This window comes from Pangasianodon hypophthalmus, chromosome 22 (assembly GCF_027358585.1).
Source record: "Pangasianodon hypophthalmus isolate fPanHyp1 chromosome 22, fPanHyp1.pri, whole genome shotgun sequence".
Taxonomy (NCBI): domain Eukaryota; kingdom Metazoa; phylum Chordata; class Actinopteri; order Siluriformes; family Pangasiidae; genus Pangasianodon; species Pangasianodon hypophthalmus.
The window spans coordinates 2,045,422-2,067,545 of NC_069731.1; the positions used below are offsets into that span (position 1 = coordinate 2,045,422).

Sequence of the window (22,124 nt, forward strand, 5' to 3'; positions counted from 1 at the left end):
ATGGCTCTTACTCGTTAACGTAAAGCCAGACCTCTAGCTTTGCTAGAAAGTGTGATATGTTTCACTCAAAACCATCTACTTTGACAGAAAGAAGTAATTTAAGACATGACTGATGACCAACCACAGATTTCTACCATAATCTGTTTGCGAACATGTGAGACTATCTAACACTACATCTATTTTTAAAGATAGAAATTTGTTAACTTTTTGATTCCACTGACTATATCTTGCTGTGAAATGCTTGTGTTCATTGCATTGTACAAATTTTAATGTCTCACTGAAAATGAACACAGAACTGTGGAGAGCCAGTCAAATTGCAGCCTTCAAGATTCTGAAGCCTGTGGCCAGAAAAGTGTACAAAAGACTTCAGACCCTCCGTAACCCCTGGGCTTAGCGTCTGAGGCTAAGAAAACCCCAAATAAAACATGACACTTAAAAACAATAGTACAGTATCCACAGACCTAAAGATATGCTTGACATGAAACCTGAACAGCTGATGTGAAGGCTAGCACACGCAAGTGCAGCGAATGCAGTGTGACAGATTAGCTAAACACGCTTGAAGGAGAGCGCTTCATTCCCTATTACATATACTTACGCTAAGAGACACCTATGATTAGAAAGGGGACAGGGACATGCTCTTTTAAACTCCTGGCCACAGATCATCAGGATTCAAATGCCAGGGCAAATTTCACCTTGGTTATGCTGTTGGAGAAAACAAAATCACACAGCGTTAAAGAACGTATAATGCGACATTTAGGGCCATTGCAGCTGAATTTTTTTAATTCAACTCTCAGAGTGACTTTAAAGCCACCAATAGGGGGTAGATGAAAAGCTGCCACACATGCTAATGGACAGAAAAATAGCCTTATCACCTCAGGCTCCTCTTCTTCACATTTTAAACATGTTTTTAGTTATAACATTGGTACATTGGGCTTGTTTGTGTTTATGTGAGCTGATTTCCAGATCACGCTGACTGATGACGTAAACAGGAGAGAGTCATTTTTTTTCTATCAATACAGGATCTTCATGGTATAATCTGACAGAGAACACGTTATCGCACATCTGTTACAGAATTCAGTCTGGATTTTATTGGGATCTTGTACAGTGTGACAAGTAATAATCACACAGTCTAAAACCGGCTTTACCCATTTCTCATGAAGTCATTTATCCAGGCCGTGCTCTACTCGCTTCCCATCTGCACTAGCAGAGACGTCTTTCTGTGAAACGCCTGGACAGAGTCATCATTATGCTCAGGTCAGTGCTCTCATGTGGCTCTGAGCACACAGTCAGAGAGCGTCCAGTATCATAAACTCATCCGCGACGGTCATCCATCTCACCGGCACACTGACTGAGCTGAGAGCTGCTTTAACACCAGCACCGCTGCACCGCAGAAACATTAGAGACTTTAAAGTCCACATGCAACGGCTTGTGATTTGATTCTGTATGCTGGTGTATTCCTTTCTGAAACAGGAAGTCAGTGTGACGTCGGGTTGAAGTGCTTGACCGATTTACACAACAGCCAACAGCGTTCAAGATATGTCACAATCTAAACAAACCTTAGTGGGCTAGCTAAATTTGGAGAATACGAGGATTTTAGCTACAATAATTAGAAAATTACAATTACAGAAAATAGAGAACCCCTAACTGTGTAGAAAGACAGAAACACTTCCAAAAAAGTAAAAAAGTTCTTGTCACATAATCACGACCTCGTATAAACTCCACCCTCCTCAGAATGAAAAAAAAACAACTTTTTTTTTCTCAACCAAGCGATGGTTAAAAAAGGGAAGACGCAGCCAAAAACACATTGACCAACCATGTTACTGCTAACGAGCTTCTACTCTAGGGCAAAACACGCCCCCGGGGGCGGGACATTTACGTTCTAGAGAGCATTTAATTGAATGATCATGAAGATTTGCACAAATATGAATCACCCAGATTTTAATAGTTTTCCTGAAAGTGATGAACTAAAACAAGAATATCTCCCAAAACTACTTTTTTTCTTTTTTTTTTTCCAGATTATTTTTGGTGTTCATAACCCAAAGCATCTCTTTTAAAGTCTCTGTTTCCTGCGAGATATGCGGCTGGGATTTGACCCACTGCCCATCGTTTTCCAAACTCGTTCAGTTATGAAAGGAAGTTATATTATACTTACTGGATAATATGCAAGTAAGTTATGTTTTTAATTAGGAGTGTTTATAATCAGTGCTGAATTCAAGGCCATGCACAAGTATACACTGCATTACTCACTGTTTCCTTTAATTATGAGTTTATGTGTATATTCTTTATAGACATATTAATTTTTTTTTTCTACACTATGTCTGGCAACAAAAAAATGACCACCTGTTTGAGACATAAGACATAATTTTACTGCTCAATATTATTACATTATACACACTTCAGAGTATACCATTAATAATAATAATAATAATAATAATAATAATACATCTTGTGTAAAGCGGTAATGTCAGAGGCATCATAGTATTTACTTTTTACATAATTACAGAGATTAAAGATGTAAGAATAAGAAACAAAACTCTAAAACTATTGGTCCCTTTATGAAAATGAACAAAAAAGGATGACATCATCAATTTGCTCTCTTAATTAGTGCAATTATTTCAAAATGTAAAAAATATTCATATGAATATTTCCTATTAATAGTAAAGCCTCCCCAAGCTCTCTCTGAGAGTGTTTGAAATGGGTTCAAATCCACAGATTGTCTTTAGGGGTGCCAGTAATGTTGTCATGTATGATTTCTAAGAGAAAATATTATTGGGAAATAGTAAGGGTTCTACTTGCAAGCACTCAACAAAACAAAGAAAAGACCTGTTTAGGGTGTCAGAGCCTTTTTTCCTAAGAGCCTAGTTTCTCCAATTGGTTGAGTGTAAGTTAAATTATGATGTTTAACTTGATTATTAATTATCTGATACAATAAATATTGTGTAACCGGCAAAATCCCCATTGATGAATTAACACCTAGAGTGTTGACGTAACTCTTTCAGAGTTCATTGGTGTCCATTTGGACACATACAGTATACGCACTGTAGGTGTTAATTCACTGGAGACTGACGATTTAGCTGTGTATTCTTTGGAAGGGTGTCAATAATTTTGAAGTGGACCATTTATGATTCATTGGGTAGCAGATAGTTTTGGAGTTTTAGGGAAAAATTTTCCAGCTTCCTGCTTGTTCATTTGTCACATTTTGAGCCGTGACATATCATGACAGCAGATGAAATAAGAAATACAGAACAGATCTGATGCCTAAAACCAAAGCAGTGTGTAAGGCTGATGACACTCAGTGTAAGATGGCACCTGAACTCAGGGCGAGGTAGTTATCTGGATAAGAAGTGAGGGATTAATGAGAAACCTGTTTAAGGCACATCCAATGGTAGAAACCATTCTGCGGAAAACAATCCCCAAAGTTAAGACTGAGGAATGAGGAATATACCAAGACACTTAATGTCGAGCTTCACTCTTTGGTACCAGGATTCATACACACTTGACACACTTCTCTGAGTATCTTCTCTGTATCGTCACATTGTTATTCACCACTGGACGCATTCAGAGTTAAGTATTTACGCAGGGAAAGTTATGTGTATTCAGAGTCGGGTTACACGCCTGCTTAAGTGGATTTTCTGGGCTGCCCGTTCAGATCAAGCGAATCACTCGTGTGGTTCACGCCTCACCAAGTTACCAGATTTTTCTTGAGTAAATAGTGTGTAGACCACCACCTTTAAACACAAGCACTTGTGGGCTAGAAAATGCAGACTGAAGAAGGAAAGAGTGTGTTTTCCCCTTCACTGTTAATTGTAATACAGTGTAGAATAAAAGCAAGAGACAATTTAAACATAATAAAAGTTAATATTGACATGATTAATATTATCATGGACTTTAAAGTGATAATATGATTAATTAATTCATTAATTGTTTCATATTTATGTATTTAAGTTTGGCCTTGAATTGCCAAAACATCTTTTTAATTGATGTTAAATGATTGATTCTAAATATTCAGATTCGTTTTTGTGTTACTAAATGTGCTAAATTCACATTTTTCCATTTTAGAACAAAATTTTTAGTACATTTATATTAAAATGATTAGGGGTGGAGCTATGTATGAGTCCAGCTGGTGATGTCACAAAATTGTCTCACTGGCTTTCAACCACTTACGGTTCAATATGCAAATCATTAGAGGTGGTAATGGTGATGTGAAATCTATAGCCACACAATCTGCATGCTAGTGATGTTAGTGTTGTTAGCAACGGTGGTTGCTGTGGTGACACTTTGCTGTTAAATAAATATGATGCAACTCACACTTGTTTCATACAACTAGCTTACTAGCCAGTTAACTAGCTGGCTAGCTGCTTGGGATGACAGAAGGACATGTGGGTGTTTCTTATTTGCATATTTATGCATAATCATTAGATCCCAGTATTTTTAACGAGGGTAAAGGGGTAGAGATGTTTCGAGGCCAGTTTTGGTCATTAAACAATTTATTATTCAACATAAAGTTTTAATAGCTTAATAGTTTTGACAGTTTTACATAGAAATACACATTTAGGTGTTCTTTGAAGACATACGAAGAAGATAGCTAAGTAATAACATCTTTCATTGGTCTGTAATCCCGTGAAATGGAACAGGTTTGGTTTGCGTTCTGCCGTCATGTCTAAGATGCTCACAAAAGGGAATGAAAACATTGTGAATGAGAATGGAAGTGCAAAGACAGGAGAAAAAAGATCCAAAAAGCAAAAAGCGAGAGAGCGAGAGGGAGGCTGTGGAGACGAGAGACTAGGCTGTAGAGGAGAGATGGATAAATGCACTATTTGAATTATGTAAAAGAGGTGCGTGGGTGATCGAGAACAAACTGTGTGTATGTGTTAAAGAGGCAGAAAACAGCAGGGAGAGCAGGAAAGAGAGGAAGATGAGGGAGGGAAAGAAGGTGACAGCGAGAGACGGAGAGAATGATAGCTTGCAGAGGCAGTGGGCATTTACGGTTGGATTTATGTAAGGGTTAGCATTGATCTGCTGCTGCATGATAACGCTGAAGAAAAAGCAGAATGCTGCTGGTGGTGTTTTTTTTCTTTTCCTTTCTGCTCTTTCACTCCATCCTGCCTGCTGGATCTCGCCCAGGCTTCTGACGCCTCCTCACCCGATACGCCGTCCATTCATTTGTTTCTGCTGAACCGGCTTGTGTCCACATTCATCACACAAACACACACACACACCCACACACACACACACGCACACACACTGGAAGCAGATGCGCGCCCAAGGACGCCGTTTGATACATGCTCTGTTTGCCAGCAAGGCCTCTCGCCTCTCGCTCTCATGACTACAGCTTCATTTCTTCTTCAGCATATCTGCTGAAGCTTCTTTTTGGCCTTCGTTCTTTCATTGTGTGTGTTCTTTGCGAAGATGGTGATGGGTGGATTCATGCATAACCATCAGGAATTGGTGTGGACAAAAGCAAGCAAGCAGTGTGGCATGGTTACAAAAAGTCAAGGCTCACAGAAATTGTGTCCAGAGACCCATTGAGTTCGAGTTGAGTCCGGAGTCACAAGCCATAGAGCCCAAGTTGATTCCAGTATCCTGTAGTGTAGTGTCCCCGTTCAGGCCATAGAGTCGGAGTCCAGAATCCCATACCATAGAGTCTGAGTTCAGTCCAGAGTTCCAAGCCAGAGAGTTGAGTCCAGAACCACAAGCTGTAGAGCCCAAGTTCAGTCCAGTGGCGCAAGCTGTAGCTGATTCCAAGCTGTAGAGTCCAAGTTGAGTCAAGAATCCCAAGCTATAAAGACCGAGTTGTGTACAACCCCAGCACCTTTCATTGTCTGGTTTGTTTTATTGAAGCTAACAGAACTCTTTATGTATTATACCTAAGGTTTGTGAAAGACAGCAGTCTAATTCACTCCAGAGTCCAAAGCTTGGGATTCTGGATTCAACTTGGATTTGGCATTCTGAAATCCAGAGTCCAAGACCATAGAGTCGGAGCTGAGTTGGCAAGATGGCACAGTATGAGGAATGCTAGTATTCACTTCACAATCAGTCAGTTTAAGAAGATGTTGTGTTCTGACAGCATATTTCAATCTTAAAAATGGGAAACAGCATAAAATTTTAGGTGATTTTTTCTCTTGTATGAAAACTTTTTATTTTTATTTAATCAGACCACACATGCAGCCTACATGGTTTTGGTATGAAAGTAAAGTGAGGCTTATATATATATATATATATATATATATATATATATATATATATATATATATATATATATAAATTGTATATATATATTGTATATATATATATATATATATATGAGTACTTGATGTTATTATGCTAGATTGCTAAATGATGTTTTGATATACACAATATGACCAAAAGTTTGTGGACACCTGACCATCACACTCATATGTGGTTCTTAAATAAACTGTTGCCACAGAGTTGGACGTACACAATTGTACAGAATGTCTACAATTTCCCTTCACTGGAACTAAGAGGCTCAAACCTGTTCCAGCATGACAATGCCCCTGTGCACAAAGCGAGCTCCATGAAGACATGGTGTGTGAAGGTTGGAGTGGAAGAACTCGAGTGTCCTGCACAGAGCCCTGACCTCAACCCCACTGAACACCTTTGGGATGAACTGGAACTGGAGACTCCTCAATCAGCATCAGTCTCTGACCTCACTAATGCTCCTGTAGCTGAATGAACACAAATCCCCACAGCCACGCTCCAACATCTAGTGGAAAGCTTCCCAGAAGAGTGGAGCTTATTATTATAACAGCAAACACAGGGGAATAAATCTGGAATGGGATGTTCAGCAAGCACATGTGGGTGTGATGGTCAGGTGTGCACATACTTTTGTCCATATAATGTAGATCAGTCCAAAATTTTGCAAATATTGTGATTTTGTTTATGGTTCCTTATGATGCAGGAAAAACATGTCATAAAATAGTCATTAAACAAGTAAAATTAGCATTATGCATTTCCAGATCATAAACTTTGCACTGTATTATTTCTGCTTCTGCTGCTGATGTGAAACTCATTTGTGGTGTTTGCTGCAGGAGAAAGTGCACTGTGATTTTATAATAGCATGCTAATTTGGTCATTTATCTCTCTCTCTCTCTCTCTCTCTCTCTCTCTCTCTGTCAGACCACGCCCGCCTCAGGCGGAAAAGCATCGCCACTGGGCGTCAGCCGAGCATGGAGACCCCTCCCATTGCCCCCCCTCAACCCTTCCGACAATCCGTGAGTACCCCTCCATCCCGTCCTCGCTCGCTCCTCCCATCCCTTTCTCTCTCTCTCCCTCTCTCAACTACTCGTCCCTTCACCCGCAAGACCATGGACACGCCACCTCTCCCTCTTTCTCACCCTCTTTCTCTGGTATGTTCTCTCTCTCCATCCCTTTCCCTTCCACCAGAAAGACGAATCCAGACCCCACCCCTCTCTTCCTCTCTACCTCAGTCTCCACCTTTCTCTCTTTCTCTTTGCCCATCCTCTTCTCTTGTCTCTCATTGGGCCGGAGAATGGAAGGTCAAGTCCAGCGTAGCGGTTCTGCCCTCGACCGAGGTACGTGAATCCGGAGACGCGTGGCGCGGTCATGCCAAGTGCCAGCGTGCGAGAAATGCCAGAGCGAGTGGCACCAAGGTGCCAGACAAACAATCTTAGTCACTCAGGAAGCCAACATGTTCACACGGACCAGAGCCAAAACCTGAGTCAGTCGCTCAAATCTGATGCGCTGCTGCTTCACATGGGCTGAACTTATCAGTGTCATCAGTAATCACGAAGTTATTTTTAATTTAAAAAAAAATAATCAAATTGCAAATGATGTCTGAGTTCTCTTTTCTTAAGGAAGCTAATACTTAGTAGTGATGTAACTGAATGTGAATACAAATACAGATAGATTTTTGCCACAAATGTTCACAGGGCATCTGGGTTCTATTTAATTAAAAAAAATTAATAATAATAATTTAGGCCACCCCCACTTCGGGTTTAAATCCGGATACAGATACAGATGTTTGGAGCACTGTATCAGGTAAAGATACTGATAGTGGCATTGTGTTACATCTCTATTACACAATCACAGTATTATGCATTACGCTCATTAGTCCTGCTGTTTTGTAAAGCTGCGGTGCTGGTAATGCAGACTGTGTTTCTCTACCATGCCAAACATCTGTTCACATTCTCAACCTTTTCATTTTACTTCATACTCTTCATTTTCTGCTTCTTAAATCTAGACACCGGTTTCATTTTCATTCCTCTTCACCTAGATGCATTAAGTTCTAGTATTTGTGTTCCATTATGTTAAATGTGATTGGTTATGTACGTAACTTCAATCATCTGAATAAATAGTCCCAAGGATCTGTTAATACACAGGATGTTCCTGTTGATTGCGTAATGTAAAAATGTTTGATCAGTGCCATTTTCTGAACAGCAGACAGAAATTGAATCCAAACATATTTAAAATATGTTAAATGGTATTTACATGCAGCCTAATGATCTGGTAATAATACCATTAAATAAACTTAATTAACACAAAACATGTACACCATGTGTGTGCCTATATTATACCCTAACTGTCTGATGTTATAACTTGTGTAAACTATGTAATCTTTTGAATGGTGGCTGCAAATAAAAAAAATTTTTTCTATTAAAAAATGTTTAAAAGAAGTTTGTTGTGCTTTAAACATTAATTCAGCACCTATTTATGAAATGTCATTATCTAAAAGAAATAAGTGTTATAAGTGTTAAATTATAAATGTTTTTGGGTGCTTTGGATTTTTTTTTCTGAATTGGATTTGGACCAATGAAGGGTCTGCCATCTTTTATATCTGATCCTAAAAGCTTTTTCTTTCCCCCTTCATCCTGTATGTTGCTGATATATGGGAATATTAATGGTACAACACTGCCCACTATTGGTTACTCAGGGACAGTGCAGGAAAATTGTAGCATCATATACTGAAGGATAGAAAGTAGGAAAAAAGTCTGACAGTTTTATTTATATTTTTAAGGTCACATCTCCAAATGTTTCTTTCTCATCGATCACCTCTCCTCTCTTTCATTTCTGCTTCAGTATCAGGTTCCACATCAACTTTTTGGCCAGAACTGGACATTTATATGAATCGTGTTGAAGGAAGCCATTTATCATACCAGATTGTTGACTTCTTTTGTGTATCTGTCAGTCCAGTGTGTTAATCCCTAATGTGTTATTCCAGAGTTTTCTCGGCCGAAGGCTGAAGGGGTCTATTAAACGAGCAAAGAGTCAGCCCAAGCTGGACCGCACCAGCAGCTTCCGCCAAATGATCCTCCCACGATTCCGCAGCGCTGATCAGGACAGGTGATCACTACTTTTCCTACTTTTACACACATTCTTCAGTTTCCCTATCCTGTTTTCTGAAGTTTATTGTTCCTGATTGTTTTCCATACGGTTATACACAAAACCAGCTGGTTTAAATGGACAAGTGAGTTTGAATCCTCTGTCTCTAGCAAGGAAAAAAAGAAGGTTTCATTTTTACCAACCACATCGTCTTATCTGCTGTTAGCAAATGGGTTTCTTTTTTCTGTTTTACGTTTCTTTTTACTGGAATCAGGAACATCACCACCAGTGATGTATGAAGTAGATACTGAGGTAGATTTTTTTTTCTATTTTTAGCCCAGAGTCTAGATTCATATAGCTTATCATTTACAATAGTTTTCAAGTGATTACACAATGAGTTTTACACAATAAGTTTTGCGCACCTTTAGCCAGCTTTACACTGTATGTTATTCGATTTGATTTTACTGTCGCAGGCACAAAGGATAATCTTTAGTCGGGAGTTGAGACGGTGATTTAGTGCCTCTGCGACCAAAGACGAGAAGACTCTGGCAATGTCGGAAAATTTAGATTAAAATTCCCAGAGTGAGAGCGCTGCTGCGATAGGTGGACGGTATAGGATTACACAGAACTTAGAGGACAGCTACAACTATGGTACTGGCGATGGCAAAATATAAACAAAACGCTCTTAAAAGAAGAGCTGGGATTACATTTAAATGAGGTCCTGGGGTAATTTCCTATTTTACAGGTGCTCCTCTGCTTTATGTCCATCTGGATCAGCCATGTTGATATTTTCCTCCGTCCTCCTCTGAGAAAATTACAGGCCGAATTTCCTTTCTTTTGCACCAAACTCAGCAGTCGTCTGATGATTTTAGTCCCATCTGGATGCACATGTCCGTGATTTTCTAAGCAGATGTTGCCATGCGTTGGAAAAAAGATGTCTGACTGCTGCTACTTGCTGTATTGAGTCTTGAAGAGCATGTATCAGTAACCCTCTCCCGGGTATATTAAACAATTCCCGAGTCGTGAAACGAAAACTGGATGCTTGTCATGTACTTTTTTTGTTTATTTGATTATTGTTTTATTGTGTTTTCAAATTCTTTGCTTAAGAAAGCAGCACATATTTCAGCCGTTCCTTCCTACAGGTTTCGTATTGTTTACTACCAAAATAATGCCGCCTGTGAGGTGGAACTGATTCCTTAATCGATGTTGAACTCTGACAAAGTGCTGTGTATGACTGCATGATAAAATGACCTTGTACTAGAATGAGTGCATTCACAGATGGTCCGAGGGCATTTAATGTGATGCAAATTTGTAAAGTCATTATAGAGTCTTCTTGTCCCTCTTGAACTTTCTTTGGCCAGATGCTGTGTCATTTGGTCAGGTGCTTCAGTCATGACTTATTCATTCTTTCATTTATGTTCAGTGCTGAGTAAATGCTACCCTCAGCCTCTCTGAGTGTTGGTGTAAGAAGAATTTCGGAAATGTGCTGTGCTGAAAGATTAAATGAAGTCTCTGAGATTTACTGTTAGATCATTGACTGTTAGAATGCTGTCTTTTTTATTTTTCTATCAAGAATTTGCGATAGATATATAAGGAATAAAACATGGATGTGTGGTGCTTTTATAGTAAATTAATGAGTGACAAGGTGGTGTGATGAAAGTTGATGACTCTAGACTCGACCCTGGTTCTTCAGCTTTTGACTCTGGACTTGGGTTGGACTCTACAGTTTGAGACTCTGGAATTGACTCAGAGTCTAGAGTTAGGGACGCAGGTGTTGAGTCTGACTCTACAGCTTCAGACTCTGTACTCGACTCAGACTCTAGAGCTTCAGATTCTGGACTCAACTTGAGACTCTGGACTTGCCTCGGAGTCTAGAACTACAGACTCTGGACTTGACTGTGACTCCACAGCTTCACAACTGTATGGTGTCAGATTCTGTACTCGATTTAGACTCTACGGTTTGAGACTCTGGACTTGACTCTAAAGACACCATACAGTCAGTTGAGCCCAGACTCCCAAGATCAAGACTCCAAGTCATGTTCAGAGTCCCAAACTACAGAGTCCAAGACAAGTCCAGAGATTGAAGCTAGAGTCCAAATCAAGCCCATAGCCCAACGCTAGACTCAGGATTTCATTCAGAGTCTAGAAATAGGGAGTCTGCCTCTACTGCTTCAGACTCTGGACTTAACTTCAGACACTGGGCTCAACCTGGACTCTAGAGCTTGAAACTCTGGACTTGACTTGTACCCTAGAGTGGAATCTATGGAACTCAGACTAGACTCACAATGGGCAACTTGTGACTTCACTGGACACATTAAATCTCATGAATAAGACAAGTATATGCACCATATATTGTCCAAAACTCTTTTAACAAAGGTGGCAATTCAGCCTAATGAACATCATATTAAACAGCTTAACAGTAGAACCTATAACCTGTAAACTCCAAATGCATCAAACTAATGTGCTTATTCACTGGAATCCTGTGTCACTGTGCCTTTTTTACAGCTGTTTTAATCTATGATTCTGTTTTAAGAACAGAATCTTGATAATATATATTTGTGTGTCAAACTTGGCATTAGAGAAGTGGCACTTTCCTGATCTGCTGTCCATCATTGTCAGCCATGGAAGCCTTGTAAAATGCCCAAACATCCCAGTCTCCAAACCTCCCCTCTTTGCCGATCGCTTTTGCTTCCTCTCATTTTGGATCCTGCAGCTTACATAACTCCTTGATTTACTCAGAGAAGTCCATCTTTGTCTTCCCGCTCTCTCTCTCTGTCTTTCGTGCTGTCTCTTTCTCCATCCCTCCCTCCCCCACACCCCTCTTTTTTCACTTTTTTCGTTCTGACTCATTCTGATGGATCTATTTTTATACCACTCTCTCTCCCCACTGTATGTCTCTAACACCCTGATGCACATTTTATTCCTGAATGTATACAGTAACAGTGATGCTACGAGGATATGCCAGAGAAAGCTACAGCTCTCATGAGGTTCTGAGGATTTTCAAATTTTTATTTGCTTAATCTAAAAGTGCTTAATTTGTCTTTATTAATATGTCTTCTGTATAACTTCATTATTATTCTCTGGGTCTGTCAAGTCTTGTCTTGTGTGTCTTGTGCTTTAGTTTAAGCGTATGGATCCATCTAGCTTGTGTGCTAGAAGGTGCGGTAAGTGTAGGTAGGTGTTTGTGTATGCTGTTTCTCAATCTGAATCACTGACTTGTTCTGTAAAATTCATTTAGTTTGAACTTGAATGTCCAGTTACCTGGGACGATACTTTGTACACAGCCACTGATGCTTTCAAAGGTACGTACCAAAAATTAGCCATCTAAGTCCCAGCTGAATGCGTCACTGGGTAGGTGTTTAACGAGTTTCTGTTCTTGTTGATATCAAGCAAAACGTTGATTTTGTCTGAATGATTCAGCTTTTGGATGAGCCAGTGTTTGAGTGCAGTGATGAGTTTTTTGGGAACTTTCTCAGTCATGTTGTGCTTTGTCTTCCTGCAGGACTCGTCTGATGCAGAGCTTCAAAGAGTCTCATTCCCATGAATCCCTGCTGTCTCCCAGTAGTGCGGCTGAGGCACTGGACCTCACGCTGGACGAGGACGCCATCATCAAACCGGTTCACTCCAGCATTTTAGGGCAGGAGTACTGCTTTGAGGTGAGACTAGAGCGCCTGTAAATAGTACATACCGTATATTAAAAGTATACTTAAAGTTTACAACCAACATAAACTTGACTATTTTTCTTTAACATTCTCTCTTGAAGTTAGGAAGACAAAAAAAACCACAGCTTGTCATGTTACCGAGAAACCGCAAAAAAAGTTTAAACTCCCCTGTCCGGAAACCTTTCCCATGTCGGAAAACTTAAAGTCACAGCTTTAACTCAGACTGTTAGAAAGTGCTGGCTCTTGAGACTCCTTCTGTAAATGTCTCTGTACAGAAACCTTCACTATGTCAATGATTATTCATATTGTATAACAAAAACATTTTAGCCGTTGATTATCACGCTACGATTATGTAGTGCAATCGCCATACGAGTCGTTGTGAATAAGCTGTTACTATAGAAATGATAACATATTAGAACAAGTGCATTAATATAAATTTGTGATTTGTGGCTGCACTACTGTCAGAGCTGTTGTTATAGAAAATTAATCAATATCCTCTGACCAATCAGAATGCAGAATACAGCAGAGCTTTGTTATAGGTCTGTTATTGAGTAAAAGTAGCTGCAAATGTACGAATCCACTGAACAATGGTCAAACTATGAAAAACTGACAAAAACTAATGATGAACGATGAATGAATGTCACAGAATAAGAGAGAGATTTGTCCAAATTTTCAGTCTTATGTTTAGTCATAGACTAATCAAACAGAAAATTCTACTAAATGACAGATGAGCAATGAATGAACTATGAGCAACGATGACAGTGTCCCATTACCATGACATTTTATTAACTGCCAGTATTCATTCAATGTTCACCAAATTGATTGGTGGAACTATTTTTTTTCCTTTTAATGCCATTATCTCGTATCTCAGGTGACGACTGCTTCGGGAACAAAGTGCTTTGCTTGTCGGTCGGCTGCAGAAAGAGACAAATGGATCGAGAATTTACAGAGAGCTGTGAAACCCAACAAAGTGAGTGGAACAAATGATCATAATAGATATCAGTTCATTTTTCTCTCTTATCGCATCTACATCACATCAGTTTCAGTATTTCTCACTTTTCCATAAGTACAACGTGATATTCTTAGCTAACTGGTACTCTGTCACCAGGAACAAAACAGCAGCAGAGCTTTTTTAAGTTCATACCCGTCTTCTGGGGCCACCATTTTTAATTCCGTGAAGTTTATGAAGATCATTCTTCAATTCTTTGCCACTTCTCTTATTAAAATACATGATATTTTATGTTCTCCAACTCACCATTTTTACATTTTCTGTCTAAAATATCTCAGGTCACAAAGTTCATCCATCCGTTCTTTGCCGCGTCTCTCATTAAAAGGATGCAGAAGAGAGTTTTGGGAATGTAGTAGAACTTTTGGATCATGGATTGATTGATCCAGATGCTCTGGCAGCAGGAGCCGGGGGCTGTATTGTGAAATGCAGATGACAGCAAGAGTTTCCAAAAGCCATCAAAGCTCTCAGGAATTTATCTTAGCTGATACCTTTTCAGGAATAGATAAAAGGACACACCAAGGATACTCATTATCTCAGTGAGCATGCTGATCAATTTATTTTATTGATGGAAGCTTGAAGGACAGAGAGGCTTCTTCTAGCATACCAATTAAGCACTATTTTCTGGACACGACTGCTTTTCAAACAGCGGTATATTTAGCTGAACTAAATTACACCAGGAAACGCAGGCCAGAGTGAACCAATGGCATTTTGATCTGATTAAATGACTCAGCCTTTATGAAAACATCACTCTCTCTATCCAGCAGAGCACTCTGCTCTTCCGGTGGGAATGTTAAATATAGTTTGATCTTTTTTCTCTTGCACTTATTACACAGAACCATGGTCAACTCTTGGAGTCCTCTCACTCCCCGTCTCACTTCTATTTTTAATATTTCTACCTTGTTGAATAACCCGTTATTCAGTTCCACTTGCTGTCAGACATAACCTTTACCAGCATCAACAGTCATTTCTTTATTTCCATGTTCTTATGCCATACACCTACATGTCTCCACCAGTACTTAGCAGTCCACTGTTTCCTCCCACTCAGGACAACAGCCGGAGGGTGGACAATGTCTTGAAGCTCTGGATCATTGAGGCCCGGGAGCTGCCGCCCAAAAAACGCTACTACTGTGAACTGTGTTTGGACGACATGCTGTATGCACGCACCACCAGCAAACCCCGCACCGACACTGTCTTCTGGGGCGAGCACTTCGAGTTCAACAACCTCCCGGCTGTTCGCAACCTCCGGCTTCATCTCTACAAAGAAACGGACAAAAAAAGACGTAAGGTAAGAGAATTAGTCCATGGCGTAAAAAATGGCTCCTGAGGTGACTGTGTTTAGCCAGTTAGTGTAACGTGTTGTTGTCAGTGCGCGACTGAGAAAATGCACTAGTTGGCTTCCGGACGCAAAAAGCTGTTGCGTAGCACTCAACCACTCTTAGCATGCTATGTTTATACACATAAAAAGCTCATGTTAGCGAAGCCCTTTAAAAATGCTAGTTTAGAGAGATGAAAAACATTGTGTAGCTCTGCGTTTTAGTTCCTAAAATTTGAGCTAGGTAGTACATTGCCTAGCTGAGGTAATGCTTGATTAGTATGTGTTTGGGCTTACACAGTAGTTTTCCAGTCTGGAGAAAATATTTAAGTGGCAGTGACTGACTGAAAGAGATACTGATCCAGGGAATCACGTTTGTTGCTAGCAAGGATAATAGCGCTCTCTATTATCTAACCCTCAATCAGCTAACATAGTTTAACCTAAATATGTCAGTCAGAATGCATTTTGGGTTACACAATGATGTGATCAATGCAGCAGGCAGAAGCTTCTGCTGAATGCTACTTTGTTGAGACATAAATCACACACGTCATGCTTGTGTGATTGCAGGGGACTTCATTTTTGAATGACAAGCACAAATTCTTGAAATTTTCTTGAAGTTTCTCCCGCAGTTCCTAAGCAATAACCCTTACCCATTGCTTCTTTACAGGAGAAAAGCACATATCTGGGACTGGTCAGCATCCCCATATCCAGCATCACTGGTCGACAGTTTGTAGAGCAATGGTACCCTGTGATTCAGCCCAGTGTCCTGGCCAAGGGAGGGGGTGTGGGAGGGGGTAAAATCATCAATGCCTCTTTGCGGCTCAAGTCTCGCTACCAGACCATGAGCATCCTGCCAATGGAACTGTACAAAGAATTTGCCGAGTACGTCACCAACAACTATCGGACGCTGTGTGCAGTTTTGGAGCCTCTGCTGAGTGTCAAAAGCAAGGAGGAGGTAGCCTGTGCACTGGTGCACATCCTACAAAGCACAGGGAAGGCAAAGGTACACGCTTAGTATTCACTGTATGCACTTATCCACTTATCATTCCTTTTGTGTGTCTTTTGCTTATGAATGAACTGTCTATAGTGTGACTGCATTTTCCTTTTCTGTGTTTAAGGACTTTCTTTCAGACATGGCGATGTGTGAGGTAGACCGATTCATTGACCGAGAGCACCTTATATTCCGAGAGAACACCTTAGCCACCAAAGCTATAGAAGAGTACCTCAAACTCATCGGACATAAGTACCTCAAGGATGCTTTAGGTGATAAGTTTTAGTTAATATAGAGCTGTGCACAGGATTTTTTTCAATTCTATCTCCATCAGAAACAAGTGAGCACTGCTGTTCCAGAAACTGTGACTGCCCTCAACCACTCCTGCAGACATTGTGGCCAAACTCAACCAGTCCCGCAGAAACCGTGACCAAATTTGACCACACCTGCAGAAACCGTAACCAAACTCAACCACTTTCACAGAAATTGTGACTGAACTCAACCACTCCCACAGAAAGTGTGAGCCAAATTGACCACTCCGACAGAAACACTACTGCAGAAGCTGTAAACTGTGACAGAACTCACCCACTCCCACAGAAACATTCACCAAACTTGACCGCTCCTGCACAAACTGTGACCGAACTCGATCACTCCCACAGAAACCGTGACCAAAATTGACCACTCCCACAGAAACTACCAAACTCGATCTCTCCTCCAGACACTATGACCGAACTCAACCTCTCCTCCAGAAGCATTGACCAAAATCGACCGCTCCCACAGAAAGTGTGATCAAACTTGACCACTCCCACAAAAACTGTGGCTGAACTCACCAGCTCCCATAGAAACTGTGGGAGAAAACTGCAGAAACATTAACCGAACTTGACCACTCCCATAGAAACTGTGGCCTCTCCGGTATAAACTTTGACCGAACTCAACTGCTCCCACAGAAACTATGACTGAAATGGACCACTCCTGTAGAAACTGACCGTACCCACTCATTTCCACAAATACTCAATTCACTTCAAATGTGATTAAGTGATTTCATTTCCTGTAACAGTGAATTTCATCTTACATCAAGTTTATTTTGGATAACTTGTGAGCCAGTCGAAAACAAGGAAATGGGCTGTACAATAAACAGAATGTACTAATTATTAAGTAGCACTTTCTATGACTATGAGCGATCTCTCTTTGTGCCATGATTAGCATTTCTGATGGCACACTAACTTGCATGAGAATAAAAATGTCCCGTGCCTGCAGCTTCTTTTCGGGATCCCAGTCCTGGTGTACAGCTCTGACTTAAGGCCATATTGACTTGATGTGCATTAACATGCTGTGAGGATCGCTTGGATTGATTAGAGTTTTGTGTCAATTGTACAGAGCTGCTGTTTTGCTTGTGTGCAGGTGACTTCATCCGAGCGCTGTATGAGTCAGAGGAGAACTGCGAGGTTGATCCCATGAGGACTCCACCTTCTGTTCTACTGGACCATCAGGCGAATCTTCGCATGTGTTGTGAGCTTGCTCTCTGCAAAATCGTCAACTCACATTGGTTAGTTGTCAATGCCAATGTCAGCAATGTTAAATGTGATAATTCTATGATAATTCCCAACGTAAAGGAAATGCTTAGCATTAGGGGTGTAACACTATCTGTATCATTATCTGTGTCTGTTTAGTGCTCCAAATATCTGTATCTATATTTGGATTTATTCCTATGGTGGGTTATGGTGAATATGTGAATATGTAATACTTGTTGTTACTGTCAAAAATGCAAAACACAAAAGTATACAAGAGTGGAAAGGCCAGAGTCTCAAAGTTCTTTTGAAGTACTTGATTGTAAATGTTCTGTATCTACTAGCGTTTTTCCACGTGAGCTGAAGGAGGTCTTTGCGTCTTGGCGAGTACGCTGTGCAGAGAGGGGGAGGGAGGACATTGCTGACCGCCTGATCAGTGGCTCCCTCTTCCTGCGCTTCCTTTGTCCAGCCGTCATGTCCCCATCGTTATTCAACCTCACCCAGGAATACCCGGATGAGCAGACATCACGCACGCTCACCCTCATAGCCAAAGTGCTGCAGAACCTCGCTAACTTCTCCAAGTCAGTCCGGGCAGTTTGCTGTACTTTTTGTTTAATTGCTTTGCATGTGTTTTTTAAATCTATCGGACCATATGGACTGCCACGTTGTATGTAGAACATCACTGCATCTCAGTCCTTTGACAGAGAGCTGCAGTTTCTAGGAAAGTAGATACCAGCCAAACAGAGCATATTTTCAGTCCTATTAACGTGTAGAGGTGGTTTTAAAGTGCCATGCTTCATTAGCATAGCACTGCTAAATCTGACAATATGCTCTATAATATAGAATACTTAAATACTTACTGTAAAAGCAAAAATGCCTTGATGTACAGTGTGCAGAAGTTTGCATCCCCTTTGTTTTTGAATGGATAAAAGGAATTTTAAATTTTAAAAATGTTAAAAATGAAATGTGGGCGTATCCTGCAAACATTTTGCCATGACTTTCTCAATTAAAGAAAGGAATCTAAGATATTATTCATTTGTTTATGTATTTTTTATCCATGATACCTAAACACACACAATGTCTTGTTGTTATTATTGTCTTATTCAGTTTGTCGTAAGGGTGTGCAAACTTCTGCAGTTAGGTGTTGTAGAAGCTAATGAGGAAGATGATAATAACAGAATAACTGATGTGCAGCTTTGTGAATATTTTCCCTCTTGGTTATGGTATTCCCTTAAGGTTTGGCAGTAAGGAGGAGTATATGTGCTTCATGAATGAGTTTTTAGAGATGGAGTGGGGCTCCATGCAGCAGTTCCTGTATGAGATCTCCAATCTAGACAGTATAAGCAATGCTGGGGCTTTTGAGGGATACATTGACCTGGGAAGAGAGCTTTCGGTCCTACACAGCCTCCTGTGGGAGGTCATGGCTCAGCTCAGTAAGGTATGTATAACCTGTATGTATAACCTGTATAACCTGGGATGATGCCATAGCCATCTGGGGCTGGGAGATCAAGAGAGCAGCATTCATTGGGCTCTCTGGGTGGGAGGGATGGCATACTCTTTCCCCTCCCTGGTTGGCTTGTGTTGTATGATAGGGGAGAGCTGGCAGGTGGGTGGGAATTGGCAGTTGATCAAATTTTGGAGAAAAACATGGAATTTTTTTTAAAAGCGTAATTTCTGATTGTTTTGGTAACTTTTTATTTCATTTGGTTTCTGTTATACTTGATATCTGTCTGTTTTAATTTGTTTTGCTTAAAGGATGCCATTATCAAACTCGGACCATTACCCCGTCTCCTGAATGACATCAGCATGGCCCTTCGCAATCCTCATCTCCAAAGGCAGCCCAGTCACCAGACAGACAGACAGCCTCCGGAAAGACAGACAGACCGGTTACTCTCTAGACCCAGCTTCAACAGGGGAATCTCCTCCGAGTTTCAGAACCTCATGATGAGGGACCTTAACAGGTAACAACTCAAAGGGCCATATTTAGAGTCAGCTACCGAAGTTCAATAGATATATCAAGTGTTTGCCTTTAGGCTGTAAAAATCAGGGAGTTATGCTCAAATGCTTCAAATTCCATTGTCCCTCAACAAGAGCAGGTGCCTCTCAGTACCCACATCCCAGAGTTATCAAACTCCCTGTTTGGTCCAGAGGTATACCTCTGTATTCCAGAACCAGAGGTGATGGGGCTAAAGAGGATCTCTGTCAAAGACCAAAAAAGAGTATTCTCTCAGGCTGAAGATTTGTGTTGTTGGATGATAGTGTTCCAAAAGTGGGGTCCCATCGACCTCTCATTCTCCAGAAATGGAGCTCACAGAGACGCACACAGAGTGACACCATGTAGCCAGGACCTGGCACTATCCCCTGTCAAAATCTGATTTTGATTGGTATATCTATTGCTGAAGCTCCAGGTTAAGCTCTAAATGGAACAAGATGATACAGTGGATATGATGCAACAAGGTCGGCTAGAAATAGCTCTCAGACAGGCACATGTAGGCGATTTCAATAAAAAACATTCAGACAGGCTAAACTTTGGTATAAAATGCCTTGTTGCATTTAATGGGCTGTCGATTGCAATGTGATGTAGCATTAAAGCAAGAGACAGTAAAGGAAAAGTTTTGTCTATGTAGGTGGTTTAGCATGGTTTGCACCAGGACATTGCTTTATATTAGTGCCATATCCTGAAGCAGTGGTTATGCAGATCACCTCCGCAAAGAGCGTACCTGAGGCACGGTTTTACGCAATATCCTGAGTTGTAATCCCAAAAAAGATCCTAACTAAGCATGGATCTGGTGTGCCACTTTAGTAATTCCCGCTCTAGCTTATCCCCAAAAGCCTCCTTCTGAGTGACAACCCATGCTAAATCACGCCCAATATGATAAAACAACTTAATTTAGCAATTTGGATTTCAACTACACTTATTGACTGCCAACCTAATAAACAGCTCTTAATAGTAATTTTGTTTCTACCTCACTGCAGTTCCATAGATATCACTCGCTTGCCTTCTCCAACCTCCGCCATGTCCAGCGGTGTCGTTCCTCCATCGCGAGCTGGAATGGGTGGATACGTTGATCGGGATCATCCGCACCGGGCCTCTTCTAAAGATGTTTTCTACGTCACCCGTCCCCCGCTGGCCCGGTCCAGTCCTGCGTACTGTACGAGCAGCTCCGATATCACCGACCCAGACCCAAAGGTAAGCTTGCAAGGTAAATATAGTTGACCTGAACGGGTGGAGGGGCAAGTCATACGATAATGGCCCATGTCAATGAGTAATGCTTTACTGTGGTGAAAGTGAAAGCTGTTTGGTTCAAAATCTCATTTGAATGGCAGCTTGCTCGTCAGCACACCTTTCCCCCCTCTCCATCTTTGCTGAGGGACTTTGGGTTCCTTTTGATCCGGTTGGAAGATGAAGCGCTACAGGCCTGCTTACTGCATGGTTCAAAATGCCACCCAAGCATGGCGAAAGAGGGCAACACGATGATGTGGGTGCTGTTAATACATACAAACGTGACTGTCTACATGTGGTGTGTTTTGGATTTTTGGATTTATCCGACTCGAACTAGTTGCGCCAAAAAGTAGATAAATAGAGTTGAGATTTTGTAGCACACGTTTAAAAGAGCACGTAACTGCAGCGTTCTCCCCCCCATAGGTTCTGACTGTTAATGAAAGTATTTCTATGATGGACCTCCAGGACTCAAGAATGAACAGCGTCTCTAACCTGCAGTCTGTGGGGGACATGCTCAACTCTCCCCAGGCCTCACTTGCCGGGTTCGGTGGCCTTGGTGGTGCTGGAGGAGGCCTCGGAGGTCAGCTGCGCGCCGGCGGAGGGCGGATGTCAGCCGGCTCAGGTGGCTCCAGTGTGTCCGGCGGCCTGCGACTAAGCCAGCTGAGCCAGACGGGGACCGCCACCGACTCGCTGTCCCAGCAGCAGCAGCAGCAGGCCGCCGCACTCCGCTACCCTCTCTCCTTCCAGAACCCTCTGTTCCACATGGCCTCTGACGGGCCTCAACTCCAGCGCCAGCACAGTCGTGCTCAGGTGCCTCCACCCCTCCTGCTGGCTCCGGAGCCAGACTCCTCCCACCCTGCATACTTGCCGCAGTTCGCCCGCGGCGCCTTCTCCCGGAGCGAAGACCTCTCCACGCTGAGACCTGGACCACACCTCGGCCAGCCCAGCATTGTCCACTCCCACAGCTACAGCGACGAATACAGCCGGGGAGATTACGCCCGACGGCAACTCTCTATGCACATGCAGGTACAGCTACTTTTCTTTATCTTAAAGAGAAATTGCCAAAAGTATATTTTAAACTTTCAGCTTACACAAATTTGAATAGCTATAATCTGAGTA

At 41.4% G+C, this 22,124-nt stretch overlaps 1 protein-coding gene across 7 annotated transcripts in view; it reads left to right on the plus strand.

Annotated features, from left to right (window-relative positions):
- Window positions 1-22,124, plus strand: part of syngap1b (synaptic Ras GTPase activating protein 1b) — a 103,461-nt gene that overhangs the window by 56,439 nt on the left and 24,898 nt on the right. For 4 of the 7 annotated variants that reach the window (XM_053228020.1, XM_053228017.1, XM_053228022.1 and 1 more), the window contains exons 4-16: window positions 7,138-7,553; window positions 9,200-9,321; window positions 12,803-12,956; window positions 13,834-13,932; window positions 15,017-15,256; window positions 15,951-16,286; window positions 16,402-16,546; window positions 17,676-17,820; window positions 18,127-18,363; window positions 19,019-19,220; window positions 19,538-19,743; window positions 20,759-20,972; window positions 21,471-22,031. In XM_053228020.1, coding sequence (XP_053083995.1) covers window positions 7,138-7,553; window positions 9,200-9,321; window positions 12,803-12,956; window positions 13,834-13,932; window positions 15,017-15,256; window positions 15,951-16,286; window positions 16,402-16,546; window positions 17,676-17,820; window positions 18,127-18,363; window positions 19,019-19,220; window positions 19,538-19,743; window positions 20,759-20,972; window positions 21,471-22,031 — 3,077 coding nt within the window. The remainder of the gene's footprint in view (window positions 1-7,137; window positions 7,554-9,199; window positions 9,322-12,802; window positions 12,957-13,833; window positions 13,933-15,016; window positions 15,257-15,950; window positions 16,287-16,401; window positions 16,547-17,675; window positions 17,821-18,126; window positions 18,364-19,018; window positions 19,221-19,537; window positions 19,744-20,758; window positions 20,973-21,470; window positions 22,032-22,124) is intronic. The other 3 variants (XM_026924182.3, XM_053228023.1, XM_053228019.1) reach the window with 2 other exon arrangements.